This window comes from Thrips palmi, unplaced genomic scaffold (genome assembly GCF_012932325.1).
Source record: "Thrips palmi isolate BJ-2018 unplaced genomic scaffold, TpBJ-2018v1 HiC_scaffold_10, whole genome shotgun sequence".
Lineage (NCBI taxonomy): Eukaryota > Metazoa > Arthropoda > Insecta > Thysanoptera > Thripidae > Thrips > Thrips palmi.
Window position 1 is genome coordinate 21,888,050 of NW_023144621.1, and position 16,534 is coordinate 21,904,583.

Here is a 16,534-nt window from a genome sequence, read left to right on the forward strand (position 1 = left end):
TGACGCAAATAACGAACTTTCGGGGCGGGCGGCCAATGGGCGGGCCCGACTCGCCCCGACTGTCTCGGCGAGCCGGCCGGCCTGCCCGTGTAATGGCTCAGATCAGCGGCCGGGCCGGGGCCGGGCCGGCCGGAAAGCCCTGATCCGCTCCGTCTTCCTGAAGTGCCTGCCGAGCCAGGCGCCGCGCCCAGACGCATAAATATGCATCAGTGTTTTATATCAGGGCCGCGAATCAGGTTGATACCGGCCGTAACGAACGCGGATTGTGCAAAAAACGATCAGCAGCTTGGCAGCAATTACAGTGCCCCTTAATTTGGGGCTTATGCGCACTCGAGAAGTTGTTTAAAATTCTATAAATGCTAAACGGTATTTGCATAAGATTTGTGGCGCCTTGTCGGCGATGAGGTGATACTCCCTGCCGAGGCTTCACCTTACATAATTCATAGCGGAAAAAAAAGTTTTCCCTCTCCGCCGCCCCTCTGCATTCATCTGCCAGCCTGGCGGGGCCTGGCGGGGCGGCCTCGGGGCTCAAGGCGCGTGTAATCGGATTCGGGAAAGATATTTTTACTGATTGCGGACGTTATCCTCCCCCTCGCCGTCAAGTAGTGCGCCAAGTGAGAGGGGCGCCGCCTGGCGCTGGGGCCGTCGCGGACGTCTCGGGGGAGACGACGCCACGCTGCAGACCTTTCCGCTCTGCATCCGCGCCCCTGTGTGTGTGTGTGTGTGTGTGTGTGTGTGTGTTGAGACACCTGGCGCAGCACTCTGCATGGAATTCGAAATGGGAACGGTTCTATTGAAAGGTCGCCCCCACGGCCGTGCCGTGCCCTGGCCGTGCCCTGGCCGTGCCCTGGCCGTGGTCCTGACCGCTCCCATTCCAGCAGACGAGCTGCGAGTCGGCGGGGAAGTTGCCCCCCGCCCCATTTTCCCTCATCTCTTTGACGTTACAAACGGAAACGAACGAACGGGCTGGGTCCACTTTTCTCATTTACTTGTACAGACAGAGCGGCCGGCCGGGATATAAAAACGGCCCGGCCTAATGGGAGGGACGTCTCTGTCGCTCGGCGACATGGAGACATGGAGGCGACATGGTGATTCATGATTTGTGTCGCTCATCTTGGCCGTGCCGACCACGCCCACTCTTCCTCTGGCCGCCAAACAGCCCTTACTCTTCCTCTGGCCGCCAAACAGCCTCACTCTTCCTCTGGCCGCCAAACAGCCTCACTCTTCCTCTGGCCGCCCAACAGCCCTCACTCTTCCTCTGGCCGCCCAACAGCCCTCACTCTTCCTCTGGCCGCCCAACAGCCCTCACTCTTCCTCTGGCCGCCAAACAGCCCTTACTCTTCCTCTGGCGCCGCCAAACAGCCCTCACTCTTCCTCTGGCCGCCAAACAGCCCTCACTCTTCCTCTGGCCGCCAAACAGCCCTCACTCTTCCTCTGGCCGCCAAACAGCCCTCACTATTCCTCTGGCCGCCAAACAGCCTCACTCTTCCTCTGGCCGCCCAACAGCCCTTACTCTTCCTCTGGCCGCCAAACAGCCCTCACTCTTCCTCTGGCCGCCAAACAGCCCTCACTCTTCCTCTGGCCGCCAAACAGCCCTCACTCTTCCTCTGGCCGCCAAACAGCCCTCACTATTCCTCTGGCCGCCAAACAGCCCTCACTATTCCTCTGGCCGCCAAACAGCCTTACTCTTCCTCTGGCCGCCAAACAGCCCTCACTCTTCCTCTGGCCGCCAAACAGCCCTTACTCTTCCTCTGGCGCCGCCAAACAGCCCTCACTCTTCCTCTGGCCGCCAAACAGCCCTCACTCCTGCGCGCTCTTGCGGTCCATCCATCCCGCTGCCCCTCCGGCCTCCACAACGCGTAGCTCGGCGGGCGTGGCTTGGCCTAGCCGCAGCCCCGCGCAGCCCGGCCTAGTTTTACTGTTGCTGTGCGATATGAGTTTCATCCCCACGTCCGTCGGTCCGCCCGTCCACCCTTGTCATCAAGGCCCTCGCGCTGCTCATCTCAATATCCCGCTGGGCGCGCTGTGCTGCCCACCCGGAGTTGGGGCCCGCCACTAATTTGACCCGCACTGGCCGCGCACCTCGCGGGGCCTCGCGGGGCCCATCGATGCGACATGGCCGCCCACGCCAGGCCGGCGCCCCGCGCCACCGTTAAGCACTTGATGACTCATTACTTTCACTTGATCCCCGAATCGCTGCGCTCACACGTGTTCGGCCCCTCCTCCGCGGTCGCCTTCCCGGAGGGGCGGGGCCCCCGGCGGGCCCTTGGCGTGGCGGGCCCTTCATGGCAGGCACTTGACAGCTCACTCGGCCTTCATCGCGACCCTCAGGGCTCGCCGCCACACCCCAAGGCAAGCCCCAAGGCCGCGGGGCCGGCCAGGCCAGAGGCTCCCCGGGGCCGCACCCTTAAAGGAGCCATCAAAACGCCGACATATACCCGAAGAAAGTGGACGAATATCGTAAAGCAGTGCGGCCCAGGGATTACTGGTAATGACGCCCACCCTCTTTGCAGGCTGCCTGCCTGGCTGCCTGCCTGGCTGCCTGCCTGCCTGGCTGCCTGCCTGCCTGGCGGCCCCACCGAAACACGCCACATAAAAATGTTTACGCCCGAGCATGTGACACGGCCGCGGCGTATCTCTGTTTGATTTGCCAGTCGTTTTATTCTGCCGCGCGGCTTGCCGCTTTTTGCTGCTTTTTGCGGCGATCAGCAGCCGGCATCCCGCAGCGCTTCCTGTCCCCCCGCGCCGCGCGCGCCGCCCGCAGTGCCCGGTCCGAACGCCAGTTTGGCTGCGCTACACCCGGAAACGGGGTCGGTTCATCTCCCTCTCTCGAATCTGGATAATTTACTAGCAACAAGGGAGTTAACTACCGCAAGTCAATTTACTTGTAATCAAGTTAATCATCACCTTTTTGGGGTGTTTTGGCTCGGCTGTTTCGCACTGTGTGTCTCTTTATCGCGGTTTTGTAGTGTAGCTGCGCTTCACCCGGAAAGGGGGTTGATCTCTCTCTCGAATCTTTAGATAATTTACTAGCAACAAGATAATTTACTCGTTCAAGTCAGTTTACTTATCCCAAGTCATTTGTAACATTATTTTTGGGGTGTGTTGGCTCGCCTGTTTTTCACTGTGTCTCTCAAACGCGGCTGCCGTTGGCACTGCTCCGTGGGCGTGCGCCTTGGCGCGTCACCCTGCGACGGTAAGATCCGCGGTTCGACCCCCACTGCCGTCGTCACTTTCCCCCGACTTTCCGGCCGCGATCCTTCATTTTTAATTGACCCGGCCGAGGAGCACCGCGTGATTCCCGGCGCGGGTTTTGTTTCCCACGTCACCCCGCCAGGCGGCGCTAGCCTCGCGAAGGGCGAGCCCTCCAGCCTTGGCCCGGCCTTCGGCGCGACGCCCAACTTGGCATTGACTGAGATTGATCATCGCTCTAAGTGTTTTATTTTTCTTTCCCTGTTTGGCGAGCCAACTTTTATTCCCGGCTGCCTGGCGGCCCGGCGGGGCTGCACAGTGTGCTGGCGGTATGAGCGCCGCTGGGCCGCTGGGAAGTCGGGCCTGCCAGGATGAAGCTCAGGTGGCACCAGCTATGAGGGGGGGGGGGGGGGGGCTGGCTGGCCGGGTGGACGCGCGGGCCGCACGATGGCCGGATTATTTAAATTGTCTGTCGGCTAATCCGATGCCGGCGAGGCGATGCCCGGCAGGCTGATTCCGAAGAGGCCCTCGCTCTCGCTCTCTCTCTCTCTCTCTCTCTCTCTCTCTCTCTCTCTCTCTCTCTCTCTCTCTCTCTCTCTCTCTCTCGCGCGCTCTCGGGCCGCGACGCAGGGGTGCGATAGAGACGGCGCGACGAAACGACGCCCTCCGAAGGGCGGGGTCACTGCGCGGCTAGCACTGGTGGCGAAACGCTCGGTGTCACACACACACACTCTCACACGCAAGCGGACGGGGCTGGAGCCTGTTGACGGACACGAAGCGGACACGAAGATCACCACACACGATCAGCGCGCTGAACGGTGTTTGAGCAGCTCAGGGCGACGTGCTCCTGTTTTAAGGGCGACGGCTTTGCTCGTCCGCGACACGCAGTGCGCAGGCAAGGCAGCCGCAGTGCGCGCCTAGCCGCGGCGAGAAGGGGGCGAGCCAGCAGAGCCAGCAGAGCCAGCCGGGTGTGCCGACGTGATAACACCACTCATCCGCTTGACGGGCCCGGCGCGGAGAGTCGCTCTGTCTCTCTCGCTCCCCTGCGGCGCGGCCGGGCCCCCGAGTGCGACGGAGTGACGAGGTTGGCGACGGCCTGACGGATCACACGCTCACTCATTCATGACAAACAAGCGCACGCCGCGTCAACGTCGAACAACTGCCGCTCCGGATAAACGGATTCAGCCAACTCCGGACCGGAAGGGCCGAGGAAACGGGACACCGTCGTCGCGAGCAAAGCGATGCTTTGCCGGCCTAATTGCCGTATCGCGCGGCGTGTGTCGCGCTGATACGCTGATAAGGGCCGCACACGCCGAAAAAAGGGGGAGAGCGCTGTGAACTATGCCTGGGTTTTGGCGGTGTAGGCGCGGACTGGCGGACTGTCACGCACTTTCGATCAGGCGTTAAGAGAGAACTTTGTGACAATAAAGTAGTTTGAGCACACATATGCTTACAGTAACAAACTTCGTAATGTTACTAACTATTTAATCTCAATACTGTGTAGTACTGCCACCATGCCACGGTCAAAAGAATCCCACCCCTGTTTGGCCGTACGGGGGTCGGATCCCGTCCGTGGTAGTACACATTAAGTGCTCTCAAAATACTCCTCTGCTGCGTACCTGAAGATCGTTGACCGTTGCGATGTGCTACAACCCCGTCTCTCTCTTTTCCAGGACGCCGACTGCGAAACACTGAGAGCAACGGCATCCCCAAAGCCGTGGAGGAGTTCAACAACGGTGAGTGTGTTGTCGTTTGTCCCTGGGCCCGGGTCGGCCCCCGGCGTGGTCGTGCGTGTCGCCTCCTCCAGTGTCGGCGCTCCCTGGCGCTTGCAGTGCCGGCAGTGCCCGCCCGGGACGGCCGACAGCGTGTCGGCGTGCGGTCACGGCCTGCCCGTATCAGCGGCCAAACGGATTGCGACAGTCCGCTCAATAATTCATCGCAAGTGAGAGAAAGCCTCCCTAAACCCTCCCGCGGGCGGGATGCCCTGTACCCAGGGCCTTGCCCAGGGCCTTGCCCAAGCCCGAGGGGGCAAAGGGTGGCGGGGTTGCGGGGGCCGGGCAGGGCGCCGGCCCAACGGGGCCCGCCTTGCCCCAGCGCCTGGTGGTTTATAGATAAACTCACCGTGTCGGCGCAGGACTGCTGAATGAATGAAATGTTTGAGCGACACCGGCCTCCTCACACGGGTGCCGACGGCAACAGGTTGCCCCCTTCCCGCCCCCTCCCCTCGGCCACCCCTGGCCCCGTGTGGTGCAAACAACACGGCAGGCCATTATGTCAAAACGGCCTGTGAAATGAGCGCCGCTTTGGCAAAGAAAGAACTGCTTATTTAAACTTCACGTTCCCTGGGCGCTGGCTTATTCATTCGCAGGGCAATCACAAACAAAGCAAGCGAGACGGACAAACGCTTCGCCCTGAAGGCCTTAAAGCGCAGTCGCTGCACGCCTGGCGGAACAGCGTTTTGCTGTCCAAGTCCGAAGGCCCGGGGTTCAAATCTTGTTTTGTTTCCTTCTTTTTTCTAAAGTAAGCCGCAGAGAAAATGCTACTTGAAATGGTGAGCCACGACGAGTGCTGCTCGGGGCGCTGCCGCCCATCCACGCACGCCCCCTTGGGGGTCATGGTGGCGGCGGGGAGCGCGTCGGTGCGAGCGCGCGCCGCGTCTGGCGACACGTTTACGTCATTGCTAATGTATGCCTTCTGATTGAAGCTCGCTGTTCGCAACCTCCGCCCTGGCGCGGCGGGGCGCGGCGGCGCGACCACACCCTCGCCGCTCGCCCTGCAGGCCATGCTCCGCCATGCTCCCCGTCCTGGGGGAGCGCTCCTGGGCGTGGGCCCCCGGGCCAGGCGAGACCGGCCCCCGCGGGGGCGCGCTGGCATGCCGTGGCAGGACGAAGGGCGAGCAGTGTAGGGCCGAGGGCAGGGCCCTTGGCAGGGCCCGAGCCAAGGGCAGGGGTGCCAACGGCCAGTGCCAGAAGTAGTTTGCCCGGAAGCCCCCCTCCCCCTCCCCTTCCACCCCCGCTTGGCGTTTGCGATGCAGCTAACGACGCCGGCCCGCTAATCCTGCCCGGCGTCTTGTGGGCGCCGTAATCCCAACAGGATTAACACCGGGGTGGTCAAGCCGGCGCCGTGCCCTGGCCGTGCCGTGGCCGTGCCCCCGAGCCCCGTCAAGGCGGCCGCCGGCCCCTTACACTGCCACTTTCGCCCTCGTTCATCATGCCTGCCACCTTCGCCACCACTAGGACCGTTCTTTCCCCGCGGAGAAGCAGCTCTCCTTTTCCTTCTTCTCGTTCTTGGCGTCGTGATGCGACGCGCACGTGTCATGTCGTGTTTGCTCGGCCTAATCCGGTTACGCCCTCGTCGGCGACACTGGGCACGGCGCCCGCGGGCACGCAGTGGCCTGATGCGGTTAGGCCGCCGGCTGGCCAGGTCGCCGACGACAGTCAGGGCGTCCTCGACGACCGCCAGGACATCCTGTCTCGACGGCAGCCAGGACGTCCTTCTCAACGACGACCAAGACGTCCTCCTCGACAGCGGCCAGGATGTCCTCCTCGGCGATGACCAAGACGTTGTCCTCGTCGACAGCCAGGACATCCTCCTCGACGACGGCCAGGACGTCCTCCTCGACGACGGCCAGGACGTCCTCCTCGACAGCGGCCAGGACGTCCTCCTCGGCGGCGGCGCCGAGGCGTGCGCGCGCGCGCACTCAAGGCGCCGCTCTCGATTGGGCGGCGTGGCGCCGAGGAGCGTCCCACCGGGGAAGCGATGTCTTACGGATATGGTAATTAACACAAGGCACCCGGGAGCGGCGCGCTGCTCTGTGTTCCGCAAATGTATTCAGTCTGGCGTGGCGCGGTGGGGCGGGGCGGGGCGACTTGGTGTTTGTCTAGCATGCTGTGCCGCACTCATTTGAATCAACACGCCAACTCCTTGGCACCCCTTTCCTCGCGCCGCCCCCGGCCGCTGCATCCCGCTCCGTGCCGCTCCGTGCCGCTTCGAGCCGCGCACTACACCCGAAACTCGCCAAAGATAACACGCCTCTTGTTTTCGCGTCGCCCCAACAACCCGGCGTCCTTCATCCTTCTCCATATCCGCGATCCGTAACGCACACGCCCAGCCTGCCACGCGCTAGTTTGATGCTGCAGTCGCCCCGTCCGCTCACCCTGCGCGACGCACCGCGCGTGCGAGGGAGACGGAGCGACGGCTCGGCGCGGGGCACGCCGCGCCCACTCGCTTTCCGGTGGCGTGGCTGGCTGGGCGAGCGCCGCGTGGCGGTTCGTTTTGATTCCCGCCTCGTCCAAGCCCGGCCCGCCCTGCAGACTGATTCCAGAGTCGTTTTCGTCGCTCTGTCTCTCTCGCACTCACGGGGCGTCCCGTATAGGTGCGAGAGAGACAGCGACGAAAACGACTCTCGGAATCAGTCTGCTGTCTGCCCCGGACCGGCCGGCAAGTCGACACCCTCCCCTCGCCTAGCCTCGCCTAGCCTCGCCTCGGGGGGCATCCCCTAATGGCTCCCTGCGAAACAAGACACCTAGAGGTTCTGGAGTTGGCAAAAAGGAAGAGAAACGCACGAAAAGAGAGAGAGAGAAAAAGAAAAAGCGACCGGTGCGCCTTAATTATAATCTGCAGGCAGGCCGGGCCGGAGTTCGGGGCACGCCCCGGCAGCCCGGCAGGGACAGGGCGGTGACGCGGCGAGGCGGTGGCGCGGCGGCGCGGTGGCCGAGGGGAAGGAGAGGCAGATTGCCCGTTTATATTGGCTTTTTCTGCCCCCACTTTTCGTCATGCTCCCCTCAGAGTGGAGTTGATGTCCGCGACACAAGACCGCCGTCCCTCCCTCCCTCTCGTTCCCCAGCAATGACGCCGCTGTGGTGGCGGTTTTTTGTTCCGACGGTAAATGCCTGCCTCACCTTGGACGGCGATGCGCTGCGTGCATGCCGCACACGTAGCCCGGCTTTGCTGAGCCGCCCCGCCACGCCCCGCCCCGCCCCGTCGTTGGCCTGTGCCCTCTCCAGTTGTTGGACGTCTCTGTGGTAGACCAGACCGCAGTTTGCAGAGCGAGCCCCACGGCAAACAGCTTGGCGATGGCCCTGCGGCCCCGTGGCCCTGCCCGCCCGGCCCTCCTGGAGCTCCTGCATGGACGAGAGCCCACGCCTGCAAAACTTTTAAACAATGGAAGCTGGGGAACTGCAACGTACCAGCCGGCGAAAATCGCAGCCAAAGGCGGCTATGAAGTTTGAAAATGTTGACGTCATCATCAAAGTCCAAAAAACGCTCCCGGAATTGTCAGGCATCGAACCAAGCACTCTTCGGTTGAGAGACGGCTGCTCTGCCCGCTCGGCCATGCCGACAACCGCGGATCTCCTCCAACTTGCCCTTGTTTTAGCCCCCACGCACTCCGGGTAGAGAAATGTTTATTCCGGACGAACTGGCCGGCCAGGGCGTGGCGGCCCTGCCCCGGCCTAACCAAAGTTAGTTGTCCTGGGGGAAGCGGCAGGGCCGCGTGGCCACCCTACACTCCGCGTGGCCAGGCAGGGCCAAGGGGGCCACCCTATACTCTGCCGGGCGTCGCTGAAAGGAAAACGTGGTCACCGCATCGCTTTATCGGAGGAGGCGTCTCGCAGTCTCGCGGCGAAAATGGGCCATCCGGGCCATCCGGGCCAACCAAGCGTCCGCGGACCCGCGAACCCGGACACGCCTGTCGCCTGAGACTGTTTGTAAGGGCAGAAAAAGGGCAAACGCCCAAAAGGTGTCCAAGTCGACGCGGGTGGCGCCGTTGCCGGCGTGCGTCCGCGGCACTTTGATGCTTTGCGCTAATTATAGGGGGCTGCCCCGCGCGACGAGAGTCGAGCCGCGAGCGCCGCGAGAGCCTCTCTGGGTATTCAGGGCCCGTCTGAAAAAGGAGCCCACGCCATGGCACGCAGCGCCGCGCCGCCACACCGTTACCTTATTAGGAGTCCTTCACGGAGCACAAACTTTGCGCGGCCGTGCCGCGGAGCGTGAGCGGAGGGCCGGAATGAATGCTCGCGGAGAAGGAGAAGAAGGAGGAGGAGGAGAGGCGATGGTGATCCAGCACAATGGTCGGCGTAGAGTTTCATCTCGATGACTGGACGGACGGGCTTGGCTTGCTTGGCGCGAAGGCGTGCCGCCACCGCGCACGCCACCTGACGGCGCGCTCTCGCTCTCCCTCGCACCTCCATGGCACGCCTCACGAGTGCGAGAGAGACGGACGGAGGCGGCGGAGCGACGAGTCAAGTCGCGGCCCTCCACCTCACGTGACAGCGTAGTGCTGTAGTAGTGCACTAGTGCCTCTGCTTCCACGCCTGCGCTTCCTATGCCGCCCTCGCCGTCCACTCTGTGACCCAGTTTTTGGCCATCACCACTGCATTATTTCGCAAAGCGGAAGGGTGGGCATCACACACACACACACACACACTCCTACGCCCACACCTACACAGTCCTACGCATACACATAGATACCCTCAGCTCTAGACAGGCAGTCCAACGTTGTTTTGAATTTTAAAATACTATAATGCTTTTGGGAAGGCGGAAATTTGACTGCTGTGTCCTGCCACCACGTTGCGTGCGGGAATGGATACCCATATGGCTGTGCTTTTTCAATGTGTGCATTGTGTGTGTGTGTGTGTGTGTGTGTGCGCGCGCCTTTGTTTGTGTGTGCACGTCCACCGACAGACAGCCCCGCGGGTGCGGCGCGTGATCTATGCGTGCGCTGATTAAATCGGCACACACTGCTAATTATGTTTATTTGAGTGGCTTGTTAATTAATTATTATATTTCAGGTTGGGTCTCTCCCTCTGCGGGCAGCGCGTCGCCGCGTCCCAGCAGCGCGCTGCCAATATAAATAAAGTGTTTTGAATACCGGGCGGCGCGAGGCGCGCTGTCGTTTTGATGCGGCGTGGAAAATGCTGGCGGCCCTGCAGCTGTGGGATGGGCCGACGGGCCGACGGCGGCCGAGGGGGAGACGACTCACCTCGGCAAGACCGTTTGAGCGGCGCGCGCGGAGCATCCATCTTCACGAATCGATTATCCAGACAAAGGAGGCAACGCAGCGGGGCGATAGCGAGGCGTGGCGGGGCGTGGCGGGGTGCACCACCGCCGACACGGGGGGCTTTGAGGCGACGGCGTCAAGCAAGCAGCAGGCAAAACCACCCTCGGGCTGCCACTGCTCTGTTTTCCTTTCTCTCCGCCGAACGGGCCGACACCGCCACTGCGAGCCAGCAGACTGATTTTGAGAGTCGTTTTCGCCACGAGAACAAGAGAGACAGTGCGACGAAAATGACTCTCGGAACGAGTCTACAGTGTTAGAAGGCGGTGTATTTCATCCTTGCGGGGGCAAGCTCCGGGTCTTTCAGTTACACTCCTCTGCTGGCCTGGGCATCGGCGGCGTGCGCAGACTGGGCCTACACTGAGACAAGGTGGTGCCCAGAAACTGACCGACTAAGTCGCCCGCCCCAGTTTTTAGGGCGACTTGAGTCGCCTAGTATCTGGGCGACACAGTCGCCTAGTTTTAGGGCATCTTGGTCGTAAATACAGAGCTTACTTATGAATGCTGGCCCAAGGCGCCCACAACCTGAGCACCTTTGGGGTTGGTCCGACCTAATGTAAACCACTGCTGCCCAGATTCGGGGCACCCATTGCGCCTAGATTCGGGGCATCTCCGACGCCACCCAAATATGAAATCCATTGAGTTTATCCATGATCAGGCAAACTTGTGTGCACTGCCTCGGGCCAGCATAGATAAGTACGCTCAGTATTAGTATTTACATGACTAAGATGCCCTAAAACTAGGCGACTGTGTCGCCCAGAAAGTAGGCGACTCAAGTCGCCCTAAAAACTGGGGCGGGCGACTTAGTCGGTCAGTTTCAGGGCACCACCTTGTCTCAGTGTAGGCGTGGGCGGCGTGCGCGGACTGGGCCTAGGCGTGGGCGGCGTGCGCGGACTGGGCCTAGGCGTGGGCGGCGTGCGCGGACTGGGCCTAGGCGTGGGCGGCGTGCGCGGACTGGGCCTAGGCGTGGGCGGCGTGCGCGGCTGGGCCTAGGCGTGGGCGGCGTGCGCGGACTGGGCCTAGGCGTGGGCGGCGTGCGCGGACTGGGCCTAGGCGTGGGCGGCGTGCGCGGACTGGGCCTAGGCGTGGGCGGCGTGCGCGGACTGGGCCTAGGCGTGGGCGGCGTGCGCGGCTGGGCTAGGCTGGGCGGCGTGCGCGGACTGGGCTAGGCTGGGCGGCGTGCGCGGACTGGGCCTAGGCGTGGGCGGCGTGCGCGGCTGGGCCTAGGCGTGGGCGGCGTGCGCGGCTGGGCCTAGGCGTGGGCGGCGTGCGCGGACTGGGCCTAGGCGTGGGCGGCGTGCGCGGACTGGGCCTAGGCGTGGGCGGCGTGCGCGGACTGGGCCTAGGCGTGGGCGGCGTGCGCGGACTGGGCCTAGGCGTGGGCGGCGTGCGCGGCTGGGCCTAGGCGTGGGCGGCGTGCGCGGACTGGGCCTAGGCGTGGGCGGCGTGCGCGGACTGGGCCTAGGCGTGGGCGGCGTGCGCGGACTGGGCCTAGGCGTGGGCGGCGTGCGCGGACTGGGCCTAGGCGTGGGCGGCGTGCGCGGACTGGGCCTAGGCGTGGGCGGCGTGCGCGGACTGGGCCTAGGCGTGGGCGGCGTGCGCGGACTGGCCGCCGGAGGGCGAGTCGTTGTCGGTCCCCCGCCGCGGTCGATACGCTCTCTGTCAATCTGGCGGTGGATTAGCGGAACGAAACGTTATTGTCCTGTTGATTGAAATAGCGGCATAGGCTGCCGCGACCAAGCCGGCGATGCCGCTAGTCCGCGCGGCGCTGCGGCGCTGCGGTGGGACGGCCCCCGACGGCCCGATGGAATTATGTCGTGTTCCGATCGTCGCTGACACGGTGGTGTGGCCGCGCCCCTCCACCTGGACCGAGCCGCCCGCGCCTCGGCCCGCCGCGCTGCCCGGCGCCCTGTTCACAGCATCCCCCTCTGTCTCAACATGATTTATGGCTCCGGGGGGCCCTTGCATATCGCCACACAAAGGAGGGCCGCGGGCTGGGTGAAGGCTGAAGGTCAGGCGGGGCGGGGCTGGGCAGGGAGAGGCGTTGAGAGAAACGCAGCTGCCGCCTCGTTTTTCCGTCTTCGCTTTCTTGCTACACTATTTTCATTGCACCAGCAGACTGATTCCGACAAGCGTATTCGTCGCTCTGTCTCACTCGCACTCAAACGGGACGCGCTATGAGTGCGAGAGAGACAGAGCGACGAAAACGACTCTGGGAATCAGTCTCCAGACAGAGAGGGAGGCGAGGCGCTAGGCCGCTGACCGAGTGATAACGCATGGCACAGTGGCGCTGGACCCCCTCCCCACCCCCAGCCTGACGGCGCGGCCGGGGCGTGCCTGCCGCACCCCTGCTCCCATCCCCTCCCCCAACTCGACGCCAGCTCCGCCGGCAGCCCCCGTCAGTCTCGTGTAATCTGTGTGAAATTTACTCACCGCCTAATTCAGTGCCTCCCCGGGGCTCCAGGCTGCACGATGGAGGCTCCAGCTGCCGCCCCGGCCGCCCCAGCCAGTCAGTCAGCACCCTTTTCCCGTCGGCACGCGCGGCCTCCCGGAGGCAGGCTGGAGCATGCTGGAAGCGGCTCGCCCCGTCTCTCTCGCACTTACAGGGCGTGCCGCGTTCCTGTGGGTGTGCGACAGAGACAGGGCTTCAGGGCAGGGCTTCTCGTAGGCGTGCTTGCTCAGGGCGCGGTGCATTATTGGCAGGCCGGTCACCGAGAGGCCGCGGCGCCGCGATGCGCGACGGCAGGCGACGGCCAACGTGACGGCCGGCATGACGGCGCACGGAGGAAGTGAGGGGCTGCAGTGGAGGCCGGCACGCCGTCGGACGAGTCGGACGTCACGGCAGCCAGCGAGTAGGCGTTGGTATCGGCTCGCTCCAGCTCGCATGTTTACAGACCTAGTTCCAAGGTTTTGAGACCTAGTTCCAAGGTTTTGAGACCTAGTTCCAAGGTTTTGAGACCTAGTTCCAAGGTTATGAGACCAGCTCGCAACTTTTGAGACCAGCGCGCAGGATTTGAGAACTGTGACGCATCCTGCTGTTGTCTCGTCGTCTCTGGTCCAGTCGTCCTGCCTGCGTGCGGCCTGCTCGCCCGGTGCTGGTACTGCACTCCGAGCAGTGCAACCCGCGCCCCGCCAAGAGGGCCCCGCCAAGAGGGCCCCGCCAAGAGGGCCCCGCCAAGAGAGCCCCGCCAAGAGGGCCCCGCCAAGAGGGCCCCGCCAAGAGGGCCCCGCCAAGAGGGCCCCGCCAAGAGGGCCCCACCGAGAGGGCCCCGCCAAGAGGCCCCGCCAAGAGGGCCCCGCCAAGAGGGCCCCACCGAGAGGGCCCCGCCAAGAGGGCCCCGCCAAGAGGGCCCCGCCAAGAGGGCCCCGCCAAGAGGGCCCCACCGAGAGGGCCCCGCCAAGAGGGCCCCGCCAAGAGGGCCCCACCGAGAGGGCCCCGCCAAGAGGGCCCCACCGAGAGGGCCCCGCCAAGAGGGCCCCGCCAAGAGGGCCCCGCCAAGAGGGCCCCACCGAGAGGGCCCCGCCAAGAGGGCCCCGCCAAGAGGGCCCCGCCAAGAGGGCCCCACCGAGAGGGCCCCGCCAAGAGGGCCCCGCCAAGAGGGCCCCGCCAAGAGGGCCCCGCCAAGAGGGCCCCACCGAGAGGGCCCCGCCAAGAGGGCCCCGCCAAGAGGGCCCCGCCAAGAGGGCCCCACCGAGAGGGCCCCGCCAAGAGGGCCCCGCCAAGAGGACCCCGCCAAGAGGGCCCCACCGAGAGGGCCCCGCCAAGAGGGCCCCGCCAAGAGGACCCCGCCAAGAGGGCCCCACCGAGAGGGCCCCGCCAAGAGGGCCCCGCCAAGAGGACCCCGCCAAGAGGGCCCCGCCAAGAGGGCCCCGCCAAGAGGGCCCCGCCAAGAGGGCCCCGCCAAGAGGGCCCCGCCAAGAGGGCCCCGCCAAGAGGGCCCCGCCAAGAGGCCCCGCCGCGGCCCAGCGCCCGGCCGACGGCTCGCGGCCGTTGGATGAAATACGCCCCAAGTTGTGCGATGGTTATTGCCGCAAGGCCGTGAAGCCGCGCAAGGCAAGAGCCGCGGATATTAGTGCCATGAATTGTTTCCAGCGCCCAACTTGGGACTGGCCGGGGAATGCACGGAGCGCACGGAGACGCGCAAAGCGGGGCAGTCCGGTCAGCGCGGCCGAGATCGCCGCGACCGAGGAAGCGGAAGTGGGGCAGAACGCTGTCTGTCGGTCTGTAGGCTGATTCCGAGAGTCGCGCTCGTCGCACCATGCCCCATGAGTGCGAGAGAGACAGAGCGACGAAAACGACTCTCGGAATCAGTCTGCCGCCTCCACACCGACGTCTCCGACGCCCCCGCGCCGCGCCTGACACTCTTCCTCCTTCTCGTCGCCAAGTGCGTGAGCCAGGCCTACTTTCTCGCGGCGAGAATCACACCGCAGGGCAAGCACCCCGCCACCGCGTCCCGCGCCGCCAAGCTGGCGGTGTGTTTGCTCCCCAGGGGTAAACTTGTTTGCCCACGGCACACCCCCTCCCCCGCCCCACATGGCGGCCCACTCCACTGCGAGTGCAGTGCGTGCTGGAGTGCTGGAGTGGCGGCGTGCAAATTGCTGCCCGGCGCGCGGGGCCCGGCGGGCCACCATTACGCCCCTTCATTTGTGTAAATATCAATGCGAATATCAATGCGCATCCGTTGTTGTTTCTTTTCGCCATTTGCACCTCGACCCGCGCGCCACGGCGCCGCGGCACACCAACCATCGTGTTCCGGCCGTAAACAGTGTGCGCGTTACACTGAAAAATACGAGGGGCGACCCACTGTAAAATTTGGTTTACAGTGATTGTGGGAATGTATCGTAATTTGCAAGATGTCGGGCGTATTTTCCAAATTGTTGCCTACTTACAAGCGTTTTTGTCACCTGAATGTGGACTGTGTTCAAATTTTATGCAAGAAACGTGAAAAGTTTCAAAATGCTCTCGGATTCAGAAGTGTTTTTTTTTTCAGTGTAGGCAGCGTGAGCGCGGCCTGTCGATGGCGGTTCAGTCGGTCGCGAAAGGCCCGGCGCGCAACCGCGCGGCAATGTCGAGTGAAAGATCTCCTCGGTGTGCACAGGCAGTGAGGCGGTCCACAGGGAGCGGAAAGAAAAGTTGAAATGCTTGGCGTCGCCGCGTTCCCTCCAGGAAGCACGCCCGAGTCCCCGCGCCTCGGCGCGTCACTTACCGTTGTTTCTGCCAGTGCCTCGCCCAAGGCCTGGCAAGGCTGGCCCACCCGCCTCCGTGACACCTTCCTCGCACCAATATCGCTCTGTTTGTTATTGTTAATCTCGGCGGGGCGGGGCGATGAGATAGCAGCGCTGCTTTCAATGAGTCGCTCGCTCCTTTTATTGACGCCTGCCCAATCAACAGTCTGTTCCCGCGGTGCTTTTCCAGTTTTGATTTTAATGAAAATGGAACGGAAAACACAGGAGAAAAATACAAAAGAGATATATAAAAAAAGATATGAATTTCAATGGGTTGTTTATGTGGCGTCGAGCCGCGCTTACTCTTTTCTTTTCTTTTTTTTTCAAGCGCGCGTTTAAAGTTTGCCAGCCGCGCTAAATTTGCGACCGGTCGGCGAGGTGCCCCGCCTCGCCCCGCCCCGCCCCGCCCCGCCCCGCCTCGCCCCGCCTCGCCCCGCCTCGCCCCGCCCCGCCCCGCCCCGCCTCGCCCCGCCTCGCCCCGCCCCGCCCCGCCTCGCCCCGCCCCGCCCCGCCTCGCCCCGCCTCGCCCCGCCTCGCCTCGCCCCGCCTCGCCCCGCCTCGCCCCGCCTCGCCCCGCCCCGCCCCGCCTCGCCCGCCCCGCCCCGCCTCGCCCCGCCTCGCCCCGCCTCGCCTCGCCCCGCCTCGCCCCGCCCGCCCCGCCCCGCCTCGCCCGCCTCGCCCCGCCCGCCCGCCTCGCCCCGCCTCGCCCCGCCCCGCCCCGCCTCGCCCCGCCTCGCCCCGCCTCGCCCGCCCGCCCCGCCTCGCCCCGCCTCGCCCCGCCCCGCCCCGCCTCGCCCCGCCTCGCCCCGCCTCGCCCCGCCCGCCCGCCCGCCCCGCCTCGCCCCGCCTCGCCTCGCCTCGCCCCGCCCCGCCCCGCCTCGCCCCGCCTCGCCCCGCCTCGCCCCGCCTCGCCCCGCCTCGCCCTCGCCTCGCCCCGCCCCGCCCCGCCTCGCCCCGCCCCGCCTCACCGCGCCCCGCTCGAGAGTCTCCGCGGCGCGAACAGTGGAATGACATTAGGGCCGTCAGCGAGGCGATGCGGGGCGGCGCGGGGCGGCGCGG

At 64.6% G+C, this 16,534-nt stretch overlaps 1 protein-coding gene across 1 annotated transcript in view; it reads left to right on the top strand.

Annotated features, from left to right (window-relative positions):
- LOC117645943 (lachesin-like) overlaps nt 1-16,534 on the top strand; it is a 92,576-nt gene that overhangs the window by 54,102 nt on the left and 21,940 nt on the right. The window contains exon 5 of the mRNA XM_034386516.1: nt 4,866-4,928. Within this exon, the coding sequence (XP_034242407.1) occupies nt 4,866-4,928 (63 nt within the window). The remainder of the gene's footprint in view (nt 1-4,865; nt 4,929-16,534) is intronic.